Below are 18,493 nucleotides of genomic sequence, written 5' to 3'. Positions count from 1 at the left end.
AATTTCAATTTGCATCAAGAGCTATGCCGCATTTCCCCCATGAGGAAAGTGAAGTTGGCAACAGTAAATTTAAAAGTGTAAGTGTTTATACTGGCCAGTAGATCCCTCACTCACTCCTGGCTAGCTGAATAAAATGGGACATTACTATTTCCAAACTTTAATGGCAATTTTTATATTCCTAACTTCTTAATTGATTGCGTTAGAACTGTAGAAAACGTTCATATTTGACTGTGCTTTCAGTTATATCCTTATATTTTAAGACGTCTAGGCAATTTTGTTTACAGCTCCAATATCCAAAATCTGGCATCCTTGGGATCGAGACTGTGCCGGATTCTGGATTTTCCTGGATTTTGGACATCCCACTCATAAGGTGCCTGAAACTAATAAAGTCTTTGAAATTGATGCAGACCCTTAAACTAGACCAGCAGCCCATGCCAAAAATGTCCACTTTTTCAGATGAATCCAGTCTTCAGACAGCTGAAATTTGGCTGTTGTACTTGCAACTATTTGGATGGTAATAAAAGTAAATCTGGTCCTCTGAGCAAATTCTAATTTTTCTATTTTCTCTCCTGAATGTAGCCTTTTGTTATTCACGACATGGAGACTCTCTGGCAGGCTGAGAAAAATCTAGTTTGGAAACAATCGGTAAATGGAATTCCAAACAAAGAGATTGCGGTTCATGTCTTCCATCGTTGCCAGTGCACAACTGTTGAAACAGTCCGAGAACTCACTGAATTTGCCAAGTGCATCCCTGAATTCTTAAAGCTATATCTGAATGACCAAGTGACATTACTAAAATATGGTGTACATGAAGCCATTTTTGCCATGTTGGCATCAATTATGAATAAGGATGGTCTTCTCGTGGCTAATGGAAATGGATTTGTGACTCGGGAATTCTTGAGGAGCCTACGCAAACCATTTAGTGAAATTATGGAACCCAAATTTGAGTTTGCAGTGAAATTCAATGCCTTGGAACTGGATGATAGTGACTTGGCTCTTTTTGTGGCTGCCATTATTTTATGTGGAGGTAAGGAAATAACCATGATTATCTGTGCAAGCACTGACTCCCTTCATTTCATAGAATCATGGAATAGTAAAGTCTGCAGTGGTTCTTTCTAAGAGTCATCCAGTTATTGCCACTCCCACTTTCCCAATATTCCTAATTTCTTTTTGTCCTTCTCCTATTTAGCCAATTTCCTTTTGAAGGTTGGGTAGAGCTATTATTAATTCCATAAACAAAGAATCATAGAATTTACAGTGCGGAAGGAGGCAATTCGGCCCATCGAGTCTGCACCAGCCCTTGGAACGAGCTCCACATCCAAGCCCACAACTCCACCCTATCCCCGTAACCCAGTAACCTCACCGAACCTTTTTGGACACTAAGGGAGATTTAGCCTGGCCAATCCACCTAACCTGCACAACTTTAGACTGTGGGAGGAAACTGGAGCACCCGGAGGAAACCCATGCAGACTTGGGGAGAACGTGCAGACTCCGCACAGACAGTGACCCAAGCCGGGAATCGAACCTGGGACCCTGGAGCTGTGAAGCAACTGTGCCAACCACTGTGCTACCCACGTGTTTCCTCATGTTGCCTCTCGTTCTTTTGCCAATCACCTGAAATCTATGCCCTCTGGTTATTGACATTTCGGCCACTAGAAACAGTTTCTTAGATCATAAGAAATTAGAATTGTCCATAAGACCCATTTGAGCCTGCTCCATCATTTACCAAGGTTGTGTACATAAACCTCACTTTCCTGCCATATCTCCAATCCCATTATTTCCTCAGTGCTCCAAAATGAATTGATCTCATCCTTGAATATACGCATCAACTGAGCATCCACAAACCTTTGGTGTAGGGAATTCGAAGGACTCAATTCTTTTTTTTTTAGAAAATATTTTATTGAAGCATTTATAATTTTCACAATTTAACATATTGACATTTCTAAAACAATCGCGCAGGTCGACGCACAAAATACCCCCGAAAATAGCAACAAACAATAAACCACGTACCCCACTTCTCCCACCCTATCCCCAATTACCCGTTTACTAAATTCCCTGTCCTTATTTAACATTACCATGCCTCCTATTTTCCTCCCCCCCCCCCCCCCTTCCCTTTCCCCCCCCCTTACTGCTGACGTTCAGTTTTTGTTAAAGAAATAGATGAACGGCTGCCAACTCCGGGCGAATCCCTGTATTGATCCTCTTAGATCGAACTTGATTTTCTCCAGACTGAGAAAGTCTACCATATCGCTGACCCACGCACCTGATTTCGGGGGCTCCGAGTCCCTCCATCTCAGCAAGATCCGTCTCCGGGCCACCAGGGAGGAGGAGGCCAGGATATCTGCCTTCCCCCCCTCCCCTCCCCTTTGCCCATGGGTCTTCCGACACCCCAAATATTGCTAATTCTGGTCTTGGAGTTACCCTACCTTCCAGGACTTCCGGCATAACATCTGCAAATCCCTGCCAGAATTCCCTTAGTTTCAGACATGCCCAAAACATATGAACATGGGTGGCCGGGCTACCCCCACACCGCCCACATCTGTGCTCCACCTCCTCGAAGAACCTACTCATCCGAGCTACCGACATGTGGGCCCTGTGGACTACCTTGAACTGAATCAAGCTACGTCTAGCACAGGACGAGGATGCATTTACCCTTTTCAAGGCTTTTTCCCACAGTTCAGTTTCCAGCTCCCTTCCTAGCTCCTCTTCCCACTTCCTCTTCACCTCTCTGATAGGGGCCCCTTCCCACTCTAACAGTTCCCTGTATATGTCCGAAATCTTCCCACCTCTAACCCCTGTTTTTGACAGCACTTTATCCTGTAGTCCCCTCAGGGGGAGGCGAGGAAAGCTTTGTACCTGTCTCCGTACAAAGTCCCGCACTTGAAGATACCGAAACCCGTTCCCACCCGGCAAATCAAACTCCTCCTCTAATGTCTCCAAGGTCGGAAAGCCCTCCTGGATGAATAGATCCCCAAACCTCTCAATCCCGGCCCGCTGCCATACCTTAAAGCACCCATCCAGCCCCCCCGGGACAAACCAGTGATTGGCTCCTCACGTCTCATATGCTGCCTCCATTGCCCCCACACCCCCGGGGCTGTCACCACCACAGGACTTGTGGAGTACCGAGCCGGCGAGAACTGCAGGGGCGCCGTCAATAAAGCCTCCAGACTCGTATCTTTGCAGGATGCTGCCTTCATCTGCTCCCAGACCGACTCCTCCCCCACTACCCACTTCCTGACCATCAATATGTTGGCAGCCCAGTAATAGTTAATAAAGCTCGGGAGTGCCAATCCCCCTTCCCCGCAGGCCCGTTCCAGGAGTGTCCTCTTTACTCTCGGGGTTTTACCCGCCCATATAAACCTCGATATTGCCACATTCCTATTTCTGAAAAAAGCCTTTGGCACAAAAATCGGGAGACACTGAAAGAATAAAAGCAGTCTCGGAAGGACCGTCATCTTCACCGTCTGAACCTTCCCCGCCAGCGTCAGTGGGAGCATGTCCTTGGCCACTTGAACCCCCAGATACCTAAAGCTCTTCCCAACCACTTTAAAAAGTAGCTCCTTCAGCCTCCTTTCCTGCCCCCTTGCCTGAATCACGAACATCTCACTCTTTCCCATGTTTAATTTGTCGCTCTTTCCCATATTTAACTTCTAGCCTGAAAATCGCCCAAATTCTCCCAATACTTCCATGATTTCGGTCATCCCCTCCCCCCGCTCCCCACACCGGGAGAGAGACCCCCCCGCCAGGTATCCGCTGCTCTCAGAGCCATTGCTAAGGGCTCCATAGCCATGGCAAACAGTAATGGGGAGAGCGGGCATCCCTGCCTTGTCCCCCGACAAAGACTAAAGCATTTTGACTGAACTCGGTTAGTTCTTACATTTGCCATTGGGGCCTGGTACAACAGCCAGACCCACTCCACAAATCCCTGCCCAAACCTCCCAAAAATATCCCTTAAATACTTCACTGCACTACGGTCAAAGGCCTTCTCCGCGTCCATGACAACTACCACCTCAGCCTCGCGCCCTCAACTGGCATCATAATTACATTAAGAAGCCGTCTCATGTTGGATGTCAGGTGCCTGCTCTTTACAAATCCCGTCTGAACCTCCCCAATTATCTCCGGGACACAATCCTCTATTCGAGTGGCCAGGATCTTTGCCAATAATTTGGCATCTACATTCAAGAGGGAGATTGGCCTGTACGATCCACAGCTCTCCGGATCCTTGTCACGCTTCAGGATGAGAGAAATTGATGCCTGTGATAACGTTGGAGTGAGTACTCCCAGCTCCTTGGACACGTTAAAAGTCTTAACCAGGAGCGGCCCCAGTACCCAGAAAACTTCTTTTAAAATTCCACTGGGAATCCATCAGGTCCCGGGGCTTTGCCCGATTGCATCGCCCCCAGTCCATCTATCACCTCCCCAAGCCCAATCGGGCCCCCCACGGCTTCCACCAGCTCCTCATTTACCTTCGGGAACTCTAGCCTCCCCAGGAATTCCCTTTTAGCCCTCGAGACTCCTTGCTTAAGTTCCTTCCTACTTTCCTTATATTCCACAGGCTTCGTCTGTTCTCAGCCTTCTAGCCCTGACAAATGCCTACTTTTTCTTTTTGACGAGGCCTACAATATCTCTCGTTATCCAAGGTTCCCAAAATTTGCCGTATTTATCCTTCTTCCGCATAGGAGCATGCCGGTCCTGAATTCCTTTCAACTGACATTTGAAAGCCTCCCACATGTCAGATGTTGATTTACCCTCAAACATCCGCCCCCAATCTAGGTTCATCAGTTCCTGCCTAATATTGTTATAATTAGCCTTCCCCCAATTTAGCACATTCACCCTAGGACCACTCTTATCCTTGTGCACCAGCACTTTAAAACTTACTGAATTGTGGTCACTATTCCCGAAATGCTCCCCGACTGAAACTTCTACCACCTGGCCAGGCTCATTCCCCAATATCAGGTCCAGTATAGCCCCCTCCCTAGTTGGATTATCGACATATTGTTTTAAGAAGCCTTCCTGGTTGCTCCTTACAAACTCTGCCCCGTCCAAGCCTCTAGAACTAAGTGAATCCCAGTCAATATTGGGGAAGTTAAAGTCTCCCATCACAACAACCCTGTTGTTTTTACTCCTTTCCAAAATCTGTCTACCTATCTGCTCCTCTATCTCCCGCTGGCTGAAGGGTGGCCTGTAGTAAACCCCCAACATTGTGACTGCACCCTTCTTATTCCTGATCTCTACCCATATAGCCTTGCTGCCCTCTGAGGTGTCCTCCTGCAGTACAGCTGTGATATTCTCCCTAACGAGTAGCGCAACTCCTCCACCCCTTTTACATCCCCCTCTATCTCGCCTGAAACATCTAAATCCTGGAACGTTTAGCTGCCAATCCTGTCCTTTCCTCAACCAGGTCTCTGTAATGGCAACAACATCATAGTTCCAAGTACTAATCCAAGCTCTAAGTTCATCTGCCTTACCTGTTATACTTCTTGCATTAAAACATATGCACTTCAGGCCACCAGTCCCGCTGTTTTCAGCAACATCTCCCTGTCTGCTCTTCCTCATAGCCATATTGTCCCTATTCCCTAGTTCTCTCTCAATTTTTTCACCTTCTGACCTATTGCTCCATACCCACCCCCCTGCCATACTAGTTTATACCCTCCCGTGTGACACGAGCAAACCTCGCGGCCAGGATATTTATGCCTCTCCAGTTTAGATGCAACCCGTCCTTCATATACAGGTCACACCTGCCCGGGAAGAGCTCCCAGTGGTCCAGATAACGGAAACCCTCCCTCCTACACCAGCTGCTTAGCCACGTGTTTAGCTGCTCTATCTTCCTATTTCTAGCCTCACTGGCACGTGGCACAGGGAGTAATCCCGAGATTACAACCCTAGAGATCCTGGCTTTTAACTTTCTGCCTAGCTCCCTGAACTCCTGCTGCAGGACCTCATGCCCCTTCCTACCTATGTCGTCAGTGCCAATATGTACAACGACCACTGCCTGTTTGCCCTCCCCCTTCAGGATGCCCGCTACCCGTTCGGAGACATCCTGAACCCTGGCACCAGGGAAGCAACATACCATCCTGGAGTCTCTTTCACGTCCACAGAAGCGCCTATCTGTGCCCCTGACTATCGAGTCCCTTGTGACTATTGTGCTTTAATCCTCCCTGCTGAACATCAGAGCCAGCCGTGTTGCCACTGCTCTGGCTGCTGCTGTTTTCCCCTGATAGGCTATTCCCCCAACAGTATCCAAAGCGGTATACCTGTTCGAGAGGAGGACAAACACAGGGGTTTCCTGCACTGACTGCCTGCCCCTTCTGGTGGTCACCCATCTCTCTGCCTGCACCTTGGGTGTAACCACATCTCTATAACTCCTATCTATGACGCTTTCCGCCACCTGCATGCTCTTAAGTGCGTCCAATTGCTGCTCCAACCAAACCTCGTGGTCTGTGAGGAGCTGCCATTGGTTACACTTACTGCAGATGTAGTCGACCGGACGCTGGAAGCGTCACAGATCTGCCACATCGCACAGTTGGAGCACTGCACCCCGCTGAGTGACATTTAAGCACTAGTTAATTAATTAAAAATAAATACTTGAATTATTGTTGGATTGAGTTACAATTAACTATATGGCCCTGACGCTAAATGATTTTTACTGTAAAATTAAATGCTAAATACCGATCTCTGCCCTCAGGTTTAGTTACGCCACTATCTGGTTGATGAATTAGATTTTTGTTTGCAATATTTTTATTTTTTTTCAAATTTAACAGATTCCCAACCAGCCAATCAGGTCACAGCTTTACTGTGATGTCACTTACAGCCCCCCCCCCCCCCCCCACACACACACACGCAATTTGAAAAGGTAATAAAACTAAAATATAAATCACTTACCTTCCCAGGATGCTCTCTGGTTCTCTCCCTGCAGATTAACAGTTACAGACCAGAAGAAAGAGAACAAAACAGTAGGGGAAAAGCACCTCCTCCCACTCTGCACCGAATTACCTCACTGAACCAAATTACCAAGTTCCAATTCCCACTCTCGATGTGTCTCACTCACTCAGGATGTCTCTCCTTCACCTGTGCAAAGCTTACTGATTGCACTTTCTGTCTGTCTTTTATACAGAACTCAGCTAACCAGGGTGACTCACACTACTTAAGCTTCAAACAGAAGAATACAATGTACACCCTTGTGCCACTAAGCAGGCTTCAGGTGACTGACAGATAACTGCCTCTCAGCAGTTAGGGTAGGGGCAGCTTCAGCCAATCAGACACTAAGCTACACACTGCACTTTTAACTGAAAAACAGCAAAATTACATTTACCACTTACCTTTCCTGATTTCCCCACTGCACCAAATTACCAAGTTCCAATTCTCACTCAGGACGTGTCACCTTCACCTGCGCAAAGCTATTCTTTTGTGTTTGATTCTGTTTGAAGGTCTGAAGTGAATGACCTCACCTTTGCTGACATTAAAATCCATTTGGTACAGTTATGCTGTTCATTTAATCTGCGGCATGAATCCTGCCCCGACGCCGGCTGTCGAATTCTCCGCCACTGTTTTTTTGGTGGGGGCGGGAATCGCGTCGCGCCGGTCAGGGGGCCATTGGCAGCTCCCCCCCGGTGATTCTCCGCTCCGCGATGGGCCGAGCGGCTGCCCGTTTTCGGCCTGTCCCGCTGGCGTAAATCACACAAGGTCTGTACCGGCGGGACCTAGCTCTGTGGGCGGCCTGCGGCGTCCTCGGGGTTGGGGGGGGGGGGGGGGATCTGGCCCCGGGGGGGGTCCCCACGGTGTCCCGGCCCGCGATCAGGGCCCACCACCGATTTGCAGGCGGGCCTGTGCCGTGGGGGCGCTCTTTCCCTCACCGCCGGCTGCTGTAAAGCTCCGCCATGGCCAGCGCGGAGAAGAAACCCACTGCGCAGGTGCAGGAATCATGGCAGCGGTTCTGGGAACACGCTGGTGCTCCTGCGCATGTGCCAACTCGCGCCGGCCGGCGGAGGCCCTTATCCGCCGGTTGGCGCGGCGCCAATCACTCCAGCGCCGGCCTAGGCCCCAACGGTGCGGAGGATTCCGCACCTTCCGGGCGGCCCGATGCCGGAGTGGTTCACGCCAGTCTTTGTTACCGGTACTGCCCGCCTGCCGGATACCGGAGAATCCCGCCCCTGGTTCTAATCTTCAGCCAACAGAAATAATTTATTTCTGTCTACCCTGACCGTTCCCACTAATATCTTGCAAACATAAAACAAATCATTCCTCAGTGCTGTGAATTCCAGCGAATATAACCTTAGTTTATGTAATTTCCTCATAATCTTAGTACCCAGGTACCATTCTGATAAATCTGTGCCGCACCGCACGCCCTCCAAGCCAGCATATCGTTCCCATGATATGGGGCGAGATTCTCCGAACCCCCGCCGGGTCGGAGAATCGCCGGGGGCTGGCGTGAATCCCGCCCCCGCCGGTTACCGAATTCTCCGGCACCGGAGATTCGGTGGGGGCGGGAATCGCGGCGCGCCGGTTGGCCGACGTCCCGCTGCTAGGATGCCTGTCCCGCCAGCGTGGATTAAACCACCTCTCTTACGGGCGAGACAAGGCGGCGTGGACGGGCTCCGGGGTTCTGGGGGGGGCGATCTGGCCCCGGGGGGTGCCCCCACAGTGGCCTGGCCTGCGATTGGGGCCCACCGATCCGCGGGCGGGCCTGTGCCGTGGGGGCACTCTTTTCCTTCCACCTTCGCCACAGACTCCACCATGGCGGAGGCAGAAGAGACTCCCTCCCCAGCGCATGCGCGGGGATGCCGTGAGCGGCCGCTAACGCTCCCGCGCATGCACCACCCGGCAATGTCATTTCTGCGCCAGCTGGCGGAGCACCAAAGGCCTTTTCCGCCAGCTGGCGGGGTGGAAATCAGTCCGGCGCGGGCCTAGCCCCTCAAGGTTAGGGCTGGGCCCCCCAAGATGCGGAGGATTCCGCACCTTTGGGGCGGCGCGATACCCGACTGATTTGCGCCGTTTTGGCGCCGGTCGGTGGACATCGCGCCGATACCGGAGAATTTCGCCCATGATGTCAAACTGCTCACAGTGATCCAGGTTTGATCTAACCAGGGCCTTCTAAAGGAAAGAATTACATATGCCTTTTTCATTATTTTCTGTACCAGTTAATTTCATTTGAATAATTATGTACATGGCTCCCCAAATATCTTTGGACCTCCACTGATTTTAGCTTTTCATCCTTTAGAAAATACCCTGTTTTATCCTTTTCAGGTCTGAAGTGAATGACTTCATCTTTGCCTACATTAAAATCCATTTGGTACAGTTATGCTGTTCATTTAATCTGTCAATGTCTCTTCGTACGTTTATGCTTCCATCTATATTGCTTACAATGCCACGTTTCTTTGTGTCTACCATTGGCAAATTTGAATATCTGGCATTCTAGTCCATAATCATCAGTTGGCAATAAATAGTAAATAGTTGAGGCTCTTGCACTGGTCCTTGTCGGACAGCACTATTCAATCTGTCAATTGGAGTATTGGCTTATTTTCCCAAGTCTCTGTCTCCTGTCACTCAACCAATTTCATATTCAGGAATAATATTCCTTAATTTACATGAGCTTCAATTTTAGTTAATAGTACATTATCTTATGAGGAACTTTGTCAGATGCCTTCTGCACATCCATAAACTTTTGTCTGTCCAGTACTTCAATTAGCTCTTCAAAAAATTCAATCAGAGTTATCGGGCATGGCCTAACCATCAGAATCATAGACTTACAACACAGAATGGGGCCATTAGGCCCATTGTGTCTGCACCAGCTTCCGAAAGAACTACCTAGCTAGTCCCATTCCACAGCCCTATCTCTGTAGCCCTCTAAATTAATCACTTTCAAATATATATCCAGCTCTCTTTTGAAACCTCCAATGTAATCCGCCTCCACCACCTCCCAGGTAGTGCATTCCCAAGCCCAACAACTCTCTGAGTAAAGAGGTTTCTCCTCATCTCAATCCTAGCTCTCTTGCTGACCATCTTGAAATTGTTACCCCAGTCACTGACATACCAACTGGTGGAAACAATATCCCTCTTTACCCTGTCAAAATTGTTCATAATTTTGACCACCTCAATAAGGTTACCTCTTGATCTTCTCTGCTCGAAGGAGAACAAGCCCAATTTCTCTAATCTTTCCTTGTATCTAAAATTCTTAATTCCTGGCATCATTCTAGTAAATCTCCTCTACACTCTTTCTAGGGTTTTAAGATCTCTAATCTTTCCTTGTATCTAAAATTCTTAATTCCTGGCATCATTCTAGTAAATCTCCTCTGCACTCTTTCTAGGGTTTTAAGATCTTTCCTTAAATAAGGTGCCAGAACTGAACACAATATTCCAAATGTGGTCTGACCAATGATTTGTAGAGGTGTAGCATCACTTCCTTGCTTTTATCCTCTATAGGCACAATCCACCGGCCGCGTTGCGCTCTCCCTCAAGCGTGATGCGGCCGGTGAATGCCGGGAGAGCCCTCTCGAGGTTTTCCCGAAAGCCTTCATGCCTTGCGGGATTCATCCATGTCCCGCTAGGAGTCAGAAATATGCCCACAAGGAGCGTGACCAAACTGCATGCGCCGAAGCCAGTTTTAAACCGACTTTGGCGAACTTACCCAGCATCCACTGGCATCATGGGATTAAAATAACATTCTGTATTGGGAAATGAAATAAAAGTACTATTTCTCACATGGACAGGAATTCCAAGAGTCGGCCTACTTAGGATCTTTAAATATGGCAGACTTCAGCAATACAATCTGTTGCAGCTTAGATTCACTATTGTCTCAGAAAACACCACCCTAGCATGATTTTAATCTCCATGGCATTAGTCCCGCCTTGTTCATATTGCAGCACTACCATCAAAGGCAAGCAAATATAAGATGTACAATACAGTCAGTTTGTGTCCGCTGCAGCTCCAGTTTCTGGCTAGGGTGCTTTAATTTCCAGCATCAGGAAGATGGCCTCAAATCCAGGTTGACGTTTCCTCTGGCTCTACTACCTTTTCCTGGATTTAGTTGAATGTTTGCCAATAAGGAACATGTGCGAGGAAATGAATAAAAAATTGAGCACCACTGAACAAATCAGTCCAGATCAGAAAAATGCTGACAAATTGGTCCTTAACAATTATTTTTATTTTAATGTAGACCGTCCTGGGCTGATGAGTGTGAAGCAAATTGAAGAGATGCAAGACAGTATTCTCCAAGCCTTGAGCCTGCACTTGCAAACTAACCATCCAGACTCTCAATACCTCTTCCCAAAGCTCCTCCAGAAAATGGCTGATCTGCGCCAGCTAGTGACTGAGAATGCACAGCTTGTCCAGAAGATTAAGAAAACTGAAGCAGATACTTCATTACATCCATTGTTACAGGAGATCTACAAGGACATGTATTGACAAACTTGCACATTCAGTATACAGCTTTATTTCGCACCCCCTAAACAAAACTAACATGGCTCCATTGAACTCTCACCAAAATAGCACTGCGCAAGTGCGCAAGGATACATAAAGTATCTGTAACTAGACACTCCGTTTCTGAATTTTCTGTTCTTCATTTGGCTGGTTGCAGCTGACTCATTTGAAGTCAGCAGAACACAACCATAATGATTAAAGCTGAAAATTGTAGGACAGCATATTAATTTACAACACTACTGACTTACTACAATAAATAATTTTGTGTTGTAATTTGTGATTTTGGTTACAGTACTAAAACCTCCAATTGGTAGATGCAACCTTGGCCAGAAAGAAAATTTTGCAGAACTTTCCAATGGTACTAATTCATGCTGAGCCCAATATATACGTCCATTTTGCTGGTCTTAATTCTAATGTAATTAGAGGGTATGGAAATTATATGACCTGCTACAATGAATGTGGCTTATACTATATAACAATCCATAGTAAAAATGAACATGCTGCAAGAAGTATTTAGTTCAGAAATGTGCATAAATTTACAGGGCTAGCCATTTACTTCATTTTGTGGCATTTTTGGAGTTCGTAATTAACCACCTTTCAAAAAAGCTTTCTGTTAAATGCTTTGAGAGGTTTCATGAAATATGATGAAATGCTTACATAAATGCAATTCTTTCTTTAGTGAAGAATTTCATTCAAGTTTTTCAGGCCACTTCTTTCACATTTCTTATCTGGTAGTCATACCCGCTTCCCAAACTCTATTGAGGACACATTTATAAATTCCCTGTTGGTGATTGGAATGTAGGATTGGGGGAATCTGCCCCATTGCCTAACATTTTACAGACTGTGTTTACATTTGTTCCAAGGGTATTTGTACTATGCCTATAGTTCTGGACTGTTTATAGGAGCATTCCTTCCTTGCTGTGGTAAAAATCACCTGAGTAGGTTCATTGGGATGAGTGAGGAATCTTTAATGAGGCTCTCCATTTACATAATTGATGACCTTTTAAGAAAAATAATATAGCCATAAGCTCTGTTAAAGAGTGAAATATTACCATAAATGGAAGCTTTAATGTTTTTCTAATTAGTAATGAAATCTTTGGTTGGATCTTAATTGCCAAATCTGTGTTTTCCCTTAACATTGAAAATTGTTAATTTGGTATCCCCATGGGGAATTGATATGTCCTACCAGTACTACTGTGTTCTGTTTTGCTTCTCAATGGAAGACAGGAAAAATCCATATTTATTTGTTGCCTTTCTCCCATTTCTATGTTGTAGCAATTTTCAGAAAAGATTTTTGCATGTCTGTGTTCACTATTTTTCCCTTTGAGTACTGAATTCCGATAGACAGGGAATATCTGGAATTTTATTCTCTAGTAGCCATTTTAACAAAGGAGTGTTTCAACAATTGGTAGAAGGGGCAAAACAAGAGCAGTAGAAGAGTGACTCCAAGCAAATTGGTTTGTGATTCGCTGGCAGGTACCAACCTCAGCTACAGCACTGATAATGCTGTATATCAGTACAAAACTGTTATATTCAGAAACTGATGACATTGGAAATACTCAGCAGGCTTATCAACATTTGAAGAGAAAAAAAATTCTCTTGTGGGTCCCTTGGTGTCATCATCTACTTTTCAGACAAAAGTGACCCTGCTTTGCATTTTCTGGTTTTATTTGAAATTTCTGGCATTCAGCATTTTGTTTTCCATCTGCATGACCAGAAAGGTTTACACCTCCAAACATAGCCCATACTAAATTTAGTTCAATGCAAATTTAACATTGCATACTGGATAGTCTATGTGTCATCCAGTAAGTAATGTAGGTTAAGCCACAGGTGGAAATTCTTCCATAAGTACACAAATATGCAGTATTACATTTACATGATTATATTTTGCATCCAGTGTAGTTTTGACTTGACTGCTATAATTTTAAAATTAGTATATTGTTGGGTGTCTTGAAGGGAATTTGGGGAAGTTTCTGATGTAGCCTGGTGATGCTCTGAGTTGGGGATGCCTGCTGGAATTGGCTTAGTTTAGTTATTGCGTAGCATAGCGTGAACAGAAACTGATTGATTGACCAATGGAATGTGCTGCAGGACAGAATGAAGATTGACAAGTACCAGTTCTGGAGCTTAAAAATGGGAAGGGCAATTACAGGGGATTTTGTAATATTGATACGTGATTAAATCATGGAACCTGAACCCAGAACGAGTTTTGCTACTGTTTCAAATAGCTATCCTCTTTGTTTTTTAAAACAGTTCTTTTTGTGATTTTTAAATCTATTTTCCTCTTGATGCTGTGAGAATTTTTTGTTTGAAATGTTTTCCTCCCTTGCCAGTGATCTAGTCCTCTCCTAAAGATAGTCACTCCTTGCTTGGGGTATAGTTCCAATTGGGTGCCCTCCACTACCTTGCGAAAGTGGCCAATTGTTTCATATGAGCCGTGACTGCAACAGTTTGGCTATAGAGGATGGATCGAAGCTGAGGCCCATCCTCTCCTAACTTATTGTCCACATGTGATCCTGCAACAGGAGTGTTGACTGAATATTAGGAGTGGGAATTACTTTATGAACTTTACCCCTGATATTGCTGGGACGAGTTGCCAATGTACTCCACTTGCGATTGCCAAAATCTTCACTTCAGAACAACAACTTGCATACATTATACAACACCTTTAACATAACAAAATGTACCAAGCTGCTTTACAGGAGGGCTATGGATCAAAATTTGACAATTTGAAGATTGGACCTGATGGTTTTTTGGTCTACATTGCTATTCACTATATAAAGCACAGAGATGTAGGAAAAGTGTCCTTATGATGATTTATAATGCGTGGGACCAACTTCACTGAGCAGTAAAATAGGTAGCAAGAGGAAATAAGCAATGAGTATCGATAATTGCACCACCATCCATGACATTTGCAGGGGTATCCAAGTATGTAGTGTGCAACAATAGTGCAATGATGGATTTCTCCTCTCAAGACTGGACGTTATTGTCAATTGCCATTTTCCATTAGACTGGCCAGATGATATATATGTATGTGTGTGCATACATATATATATTTATAAAACTGCTTACTTTACATCAGCGGATACCCATACTGTTTGCATAGCAAATTATTTTCAGGGCTTTACCACAAAATATAGATAATTCATGCTCAACACTAACAGATTCTGCAGGTAGATTGCTGGAAAATCTGAATGCAGATTCTCATTGGTAAAATAATTACTGTGAATACAGAAAGCTGATAGTTTAAAAAAATCTTTAAGTGACATTCAGGGTTTTTTTTAAATCACTAATTAGTTTACTTGGTGATTCAGTGTTGAGCAAAATAAGCACTTGAATAAGCAAACAGGAAACTTCCTTTTTGGTGAGCTTAAGTAGGATAACACAGGAGAGCTTGTTGATTGGTAGAAATGATGAAGCCTACATAGTGAATAAACTGTAATGATTGTTGATGTGACAGCTATTCTCAAGCCTTTACATAATTTATCTGGAAGGGATTGTACCCAGTTAAATTCACAAGGGAATACTGAATAAATGTGTGGTTTTCCTCAGCTATTTAATTGCCAGTGATGATCCTGATAGATTTCAGATGTGACATTCTAAAGAAATCTAGGGTGATTTATTCATGTGAGGTCGGTATTTACCATCCCAATATCACATATTGTGTGACTTCCTTTACGATGTCAAGCATATTTATTGAATATCACTTGTTGGCAACAAATAACCATAACTGATAGCAAGGCAGAAGAAAATGAAGAACATTAAAAAAAAGTCTGAAATTGATTTATGCACTTTTTGACTATTTGCTTCAGACTCTAATGGTGTTATTAGTGCGTTAGTGCCCTCCAGGTGCATTACCAACTGTATTTGTCTTTGAATTGTCTGTTACATTCTTAAACTGAAAAAGATCTTCCACCAACTGTCTTAGATTTTTTTTTTACATATGTGAAAAGCCGAATGCAATGATTGCAAAAGGCAACTGGGAAATGGATTTAAGTTTTTAGTCTAATGGACTCTAATACTAATTTAAATATAAATATCAATTTTATTAGTTTTTGAACCCAATAGTTATAATCTTTTGAAATCATTTGTGTTTAGTATTAGGGTATTCTATCTGTGGAAGATGCAATAAATAAGCTTTATCATGTATGTTTTGCTAAACTAACATGTATTTTTCTAGACTATGTCTTGTTTAAGATTGTCTTTTTTGTCACCAAAACAGAATGCCTCTGGTTATTGTGTTATTTTGTTAATAAGATTATTTCCTTTCATTACTTTTGTTATATAGGCTATGCACTACCTGGTCAATGTGGTTCTAACGTTGTGCTGTTTGCACTGATAGTATTTTTGTACTAAAAGAGCTTCTTAAAAACTCCAGTGTAAGGATGTGTTTTATGTTGGAACCCAGAAATGTTTAAAAACTGTTCGTAACCAACCAAACTCTAGTAGTAGTTGAGGTGGAAGATGAGTTAAAGTCGCCTTATCGATGTAGTCAGATATTGTCTGCAACTGTACCATCTTACTAGCAGCTGAACATTATTTTATCAGAGATGAGGGGACCTAGGCATTTTCCTCCAATATGCTCATAAAACTGATGAGTTACCTCCAATCATTTACTTGCACCAGGAGTTTCCTGCTCCGGTTATTATACACTCCTTGCTAGCTAAATCTACCATTGAAACACTACAAAACGGGAATAAATTGCTGGCCACAAAGCTGAAAATGCATCACTTGTCATCTACATATAATTCATTTTTTCCAAAACCAACAGATGGGATTTCAGTTGCACAATTTAAATAGTTGTCCTTTTATCTCTCGATGGAGACCAACACTTGTAATTCTATCTCTATACTTTGAGGTTTTATCTTAATCAGAGTACTATACATGACAAATTCTACTTGTCCCATGGACAGGTAATTGTACATTTGCACTTTTCCCTGTTTTTAGATCTGCACAGACATGTGAATAGGTGGGATGTTTCGTTCACCATGTCTTCAATATAGTACATACAGGAAACACAGACACAAGTGTCTACTCAGGACTTTAAAGCACTGTGCCATTTATTTGAAATATTTCAATACCACAATTTGATTTGTTTATTTTATCCCAGGCAAAGATCCTTTGTTTACATAGATACTGTGACCATATCTCTTACAAGGTATGTGTATATTCTATGTTCAGAGGTTAGGCACAAATTTAGGTGTTACTTCCATAGGAAAGGATTTCATATGGTTGAACAAAACAAATAGGGTTGGTACCGAGACATGCAAGGTGCTTTATTCATCCATTCATGTTCTAATTATACTGATGTCTTGAAGAAGACATGGGCATCATTTTTGTCACATCTCAGGACAGTAAGATTTTTTTGATACTGTATGTAGGTTGTGTATTATGCCCTAAGAAGCATGCAATAAATTTCAAAGTAAAAGCTGGAACAATTAAATATGTGAAAACTGCATATTTTTAACTTGAAATATGGTATTTTTGTGGCATCATTCATGACTTCTACAAAGCATTCAGTGGCAAAGATGTTACTAAAAGTTACTATTAAGGACAGCCCATATGTAATGCCTTTTGCTGTAATTCTGCAGATATCAATCATTCAAGGCCAATTCTCAAATTTATTCCATTGTTCAGTGGAATACACCTTTAACTCAGCCGTATTAACCAATTTACCCAATTATTTTTCCACCCTAAAGTTGTTCCTTACAGGTTGAGGTTTCTATTGAAAATTAAATTTCTGAAGGGAGCCTCAGCTAATGTAAATCAGTAGTTCAGGTTTAATGGGGCCAACAACAAAAAACTTAGAAACACAGAGAAAATACAAGGTGGCTTTCTGTAACATGTGACGATAATAAATGGCGCTGTGACTTGTGGGATAAGTTGGGTTTGCTTGTCCTGTGCCTAATGTTAAAAATATTTCTTGAAGCCTCTTACCTCAAAAGACCAGGCAATTGAAATAAAAATTAATCCAGAATAAAAGAAGCAGTTGCAAGTTTCTGTTGTATGAACTGGTGTAAATGATTTTACTGGAAAGAGCAACCTCGAAAAAACATCAGTTATCATGAAGAATATTTTGGCTCACTGTGGCTTGTGGAACTGGGTGGTTAGGGAGTAGAAATCAAAACTGTCGGCTTACTGCTGATTTAATAGGCTATAAGAGGCAGAGTGTGCGGGTCCAGCATTGGACGTTTTAGTCACCTAGGTATTCAATGTCAGAGTGGAAGAAAGTCATCCTCGATCCTGGGGACGAAGAAGCAGTAATAGATTATAGACGTGCCTGACTGATGCAAGAGGATGGGGAGGTGGCAGCATTTCTTAGCAATAGATCTCTATCAATTAGTCTACAACATACCCAGACATGAGTTGGGGAAATCCTCAGTGGTGGAAAGCTTTGGAAACCAAGAGTTCAATTGCCCTGTTCCTCTCAAGCATGCTACACATCACAGTATGTCACTAGAAAGGTTGCAGAGGAGATTTACCAGCTTGGGCTGGAACGTTTCAGCTTTTAAGCGAGGCTGGGGCTATTCTCCTTAGAGTAGAGGAGACTGAGGGGGGCCTCATCGCAGTGTACAAAATTATGAGGGAGATAGGGTAGATAGAAAGAAATTTAAATAGATTTAGAGAGGGTTTGAGGAAAAACCTTTTCACCCAGAGGTTGGGAATTTGAAACTCACTGCCTGAAAGGGTGATGGAGATGTGAACCTGCAACATTTAAGAAGCATTTAGATGAGCACTTGAAACGCCATAGCTTACAAAGCTACGGACCAAGTGCTAGAAAATGGGTTTAGAAGAGATAGGCGTTTGGTGACCGGCACAGAAACAATGGACCAAAGGGCTTCTTTCAGTGTTGTAAGACTCTGACTCTATATTTCAAACTACTCACATACTCATATCCTGAAGGGATATTTTTCCGAGGGAAACCTATAAAGTTACATTTTTTAAAAAAATATATTTTTTTAAATTCTCCTTTTCCACATTTTCTCCCACATTTTCACCCACCAACAATAAACAATAATCAGTAACAAATATGTCAAACCCCATATCAATAACAATGATCCCATCCTCCCACCAAACC

At 43.8% G+C, this 18,493-nt stretch overlaps 1 protein-coding gene across 1 annotated transcript in view; it reads left to right on the top strand.

The window, feature by feature from the left end:
• The window catches only part of LOC140393890 (peroxisome proliferator-activated receptor delta-like), a 127,938-nt gene extending 110,525 nt beyond the window's left edge, over positions 1-17,413 (top strand). The window contains exons 6-7 of the mRNA XM_072480487.1: positions 580-1,027; positions 11,153-17,413. Of these exons, the coding sequence (XP_072336588.1) occupies positions 580-1,027; positions 11,153-11,400 (696 nt within the window). The 3' untranslated portion in view covers positions 11,401-17,413. The remainder of the gene's footprint in view (positions 1-579; positions 1,028-11,152) is intronic.
• The last annotated feature ends 1,080 nt before the right edge of the window (positions 17,414-18,493 follow it).

The sequence above is a fragment of the Scyliorhinus torazame genome, chromosome 17 (genome assembly GCF_047496885.1).
Source record: "Scyliorhinus torazame isolate Kashiwa2021f chromosome 17, sScyTor2.1, whole genome shotgun sequence".
Lineage (NCBI taxonomy): Eukaryota > Metazoa > Chordata > Chondrichthyes > Carcharhiniformes > Scyliorhinidae > Scyliorhinus > Scyliorhinus torazame.
This window is presented reverse-complemented; position numbering and strand designations above follow the sequence as displayed.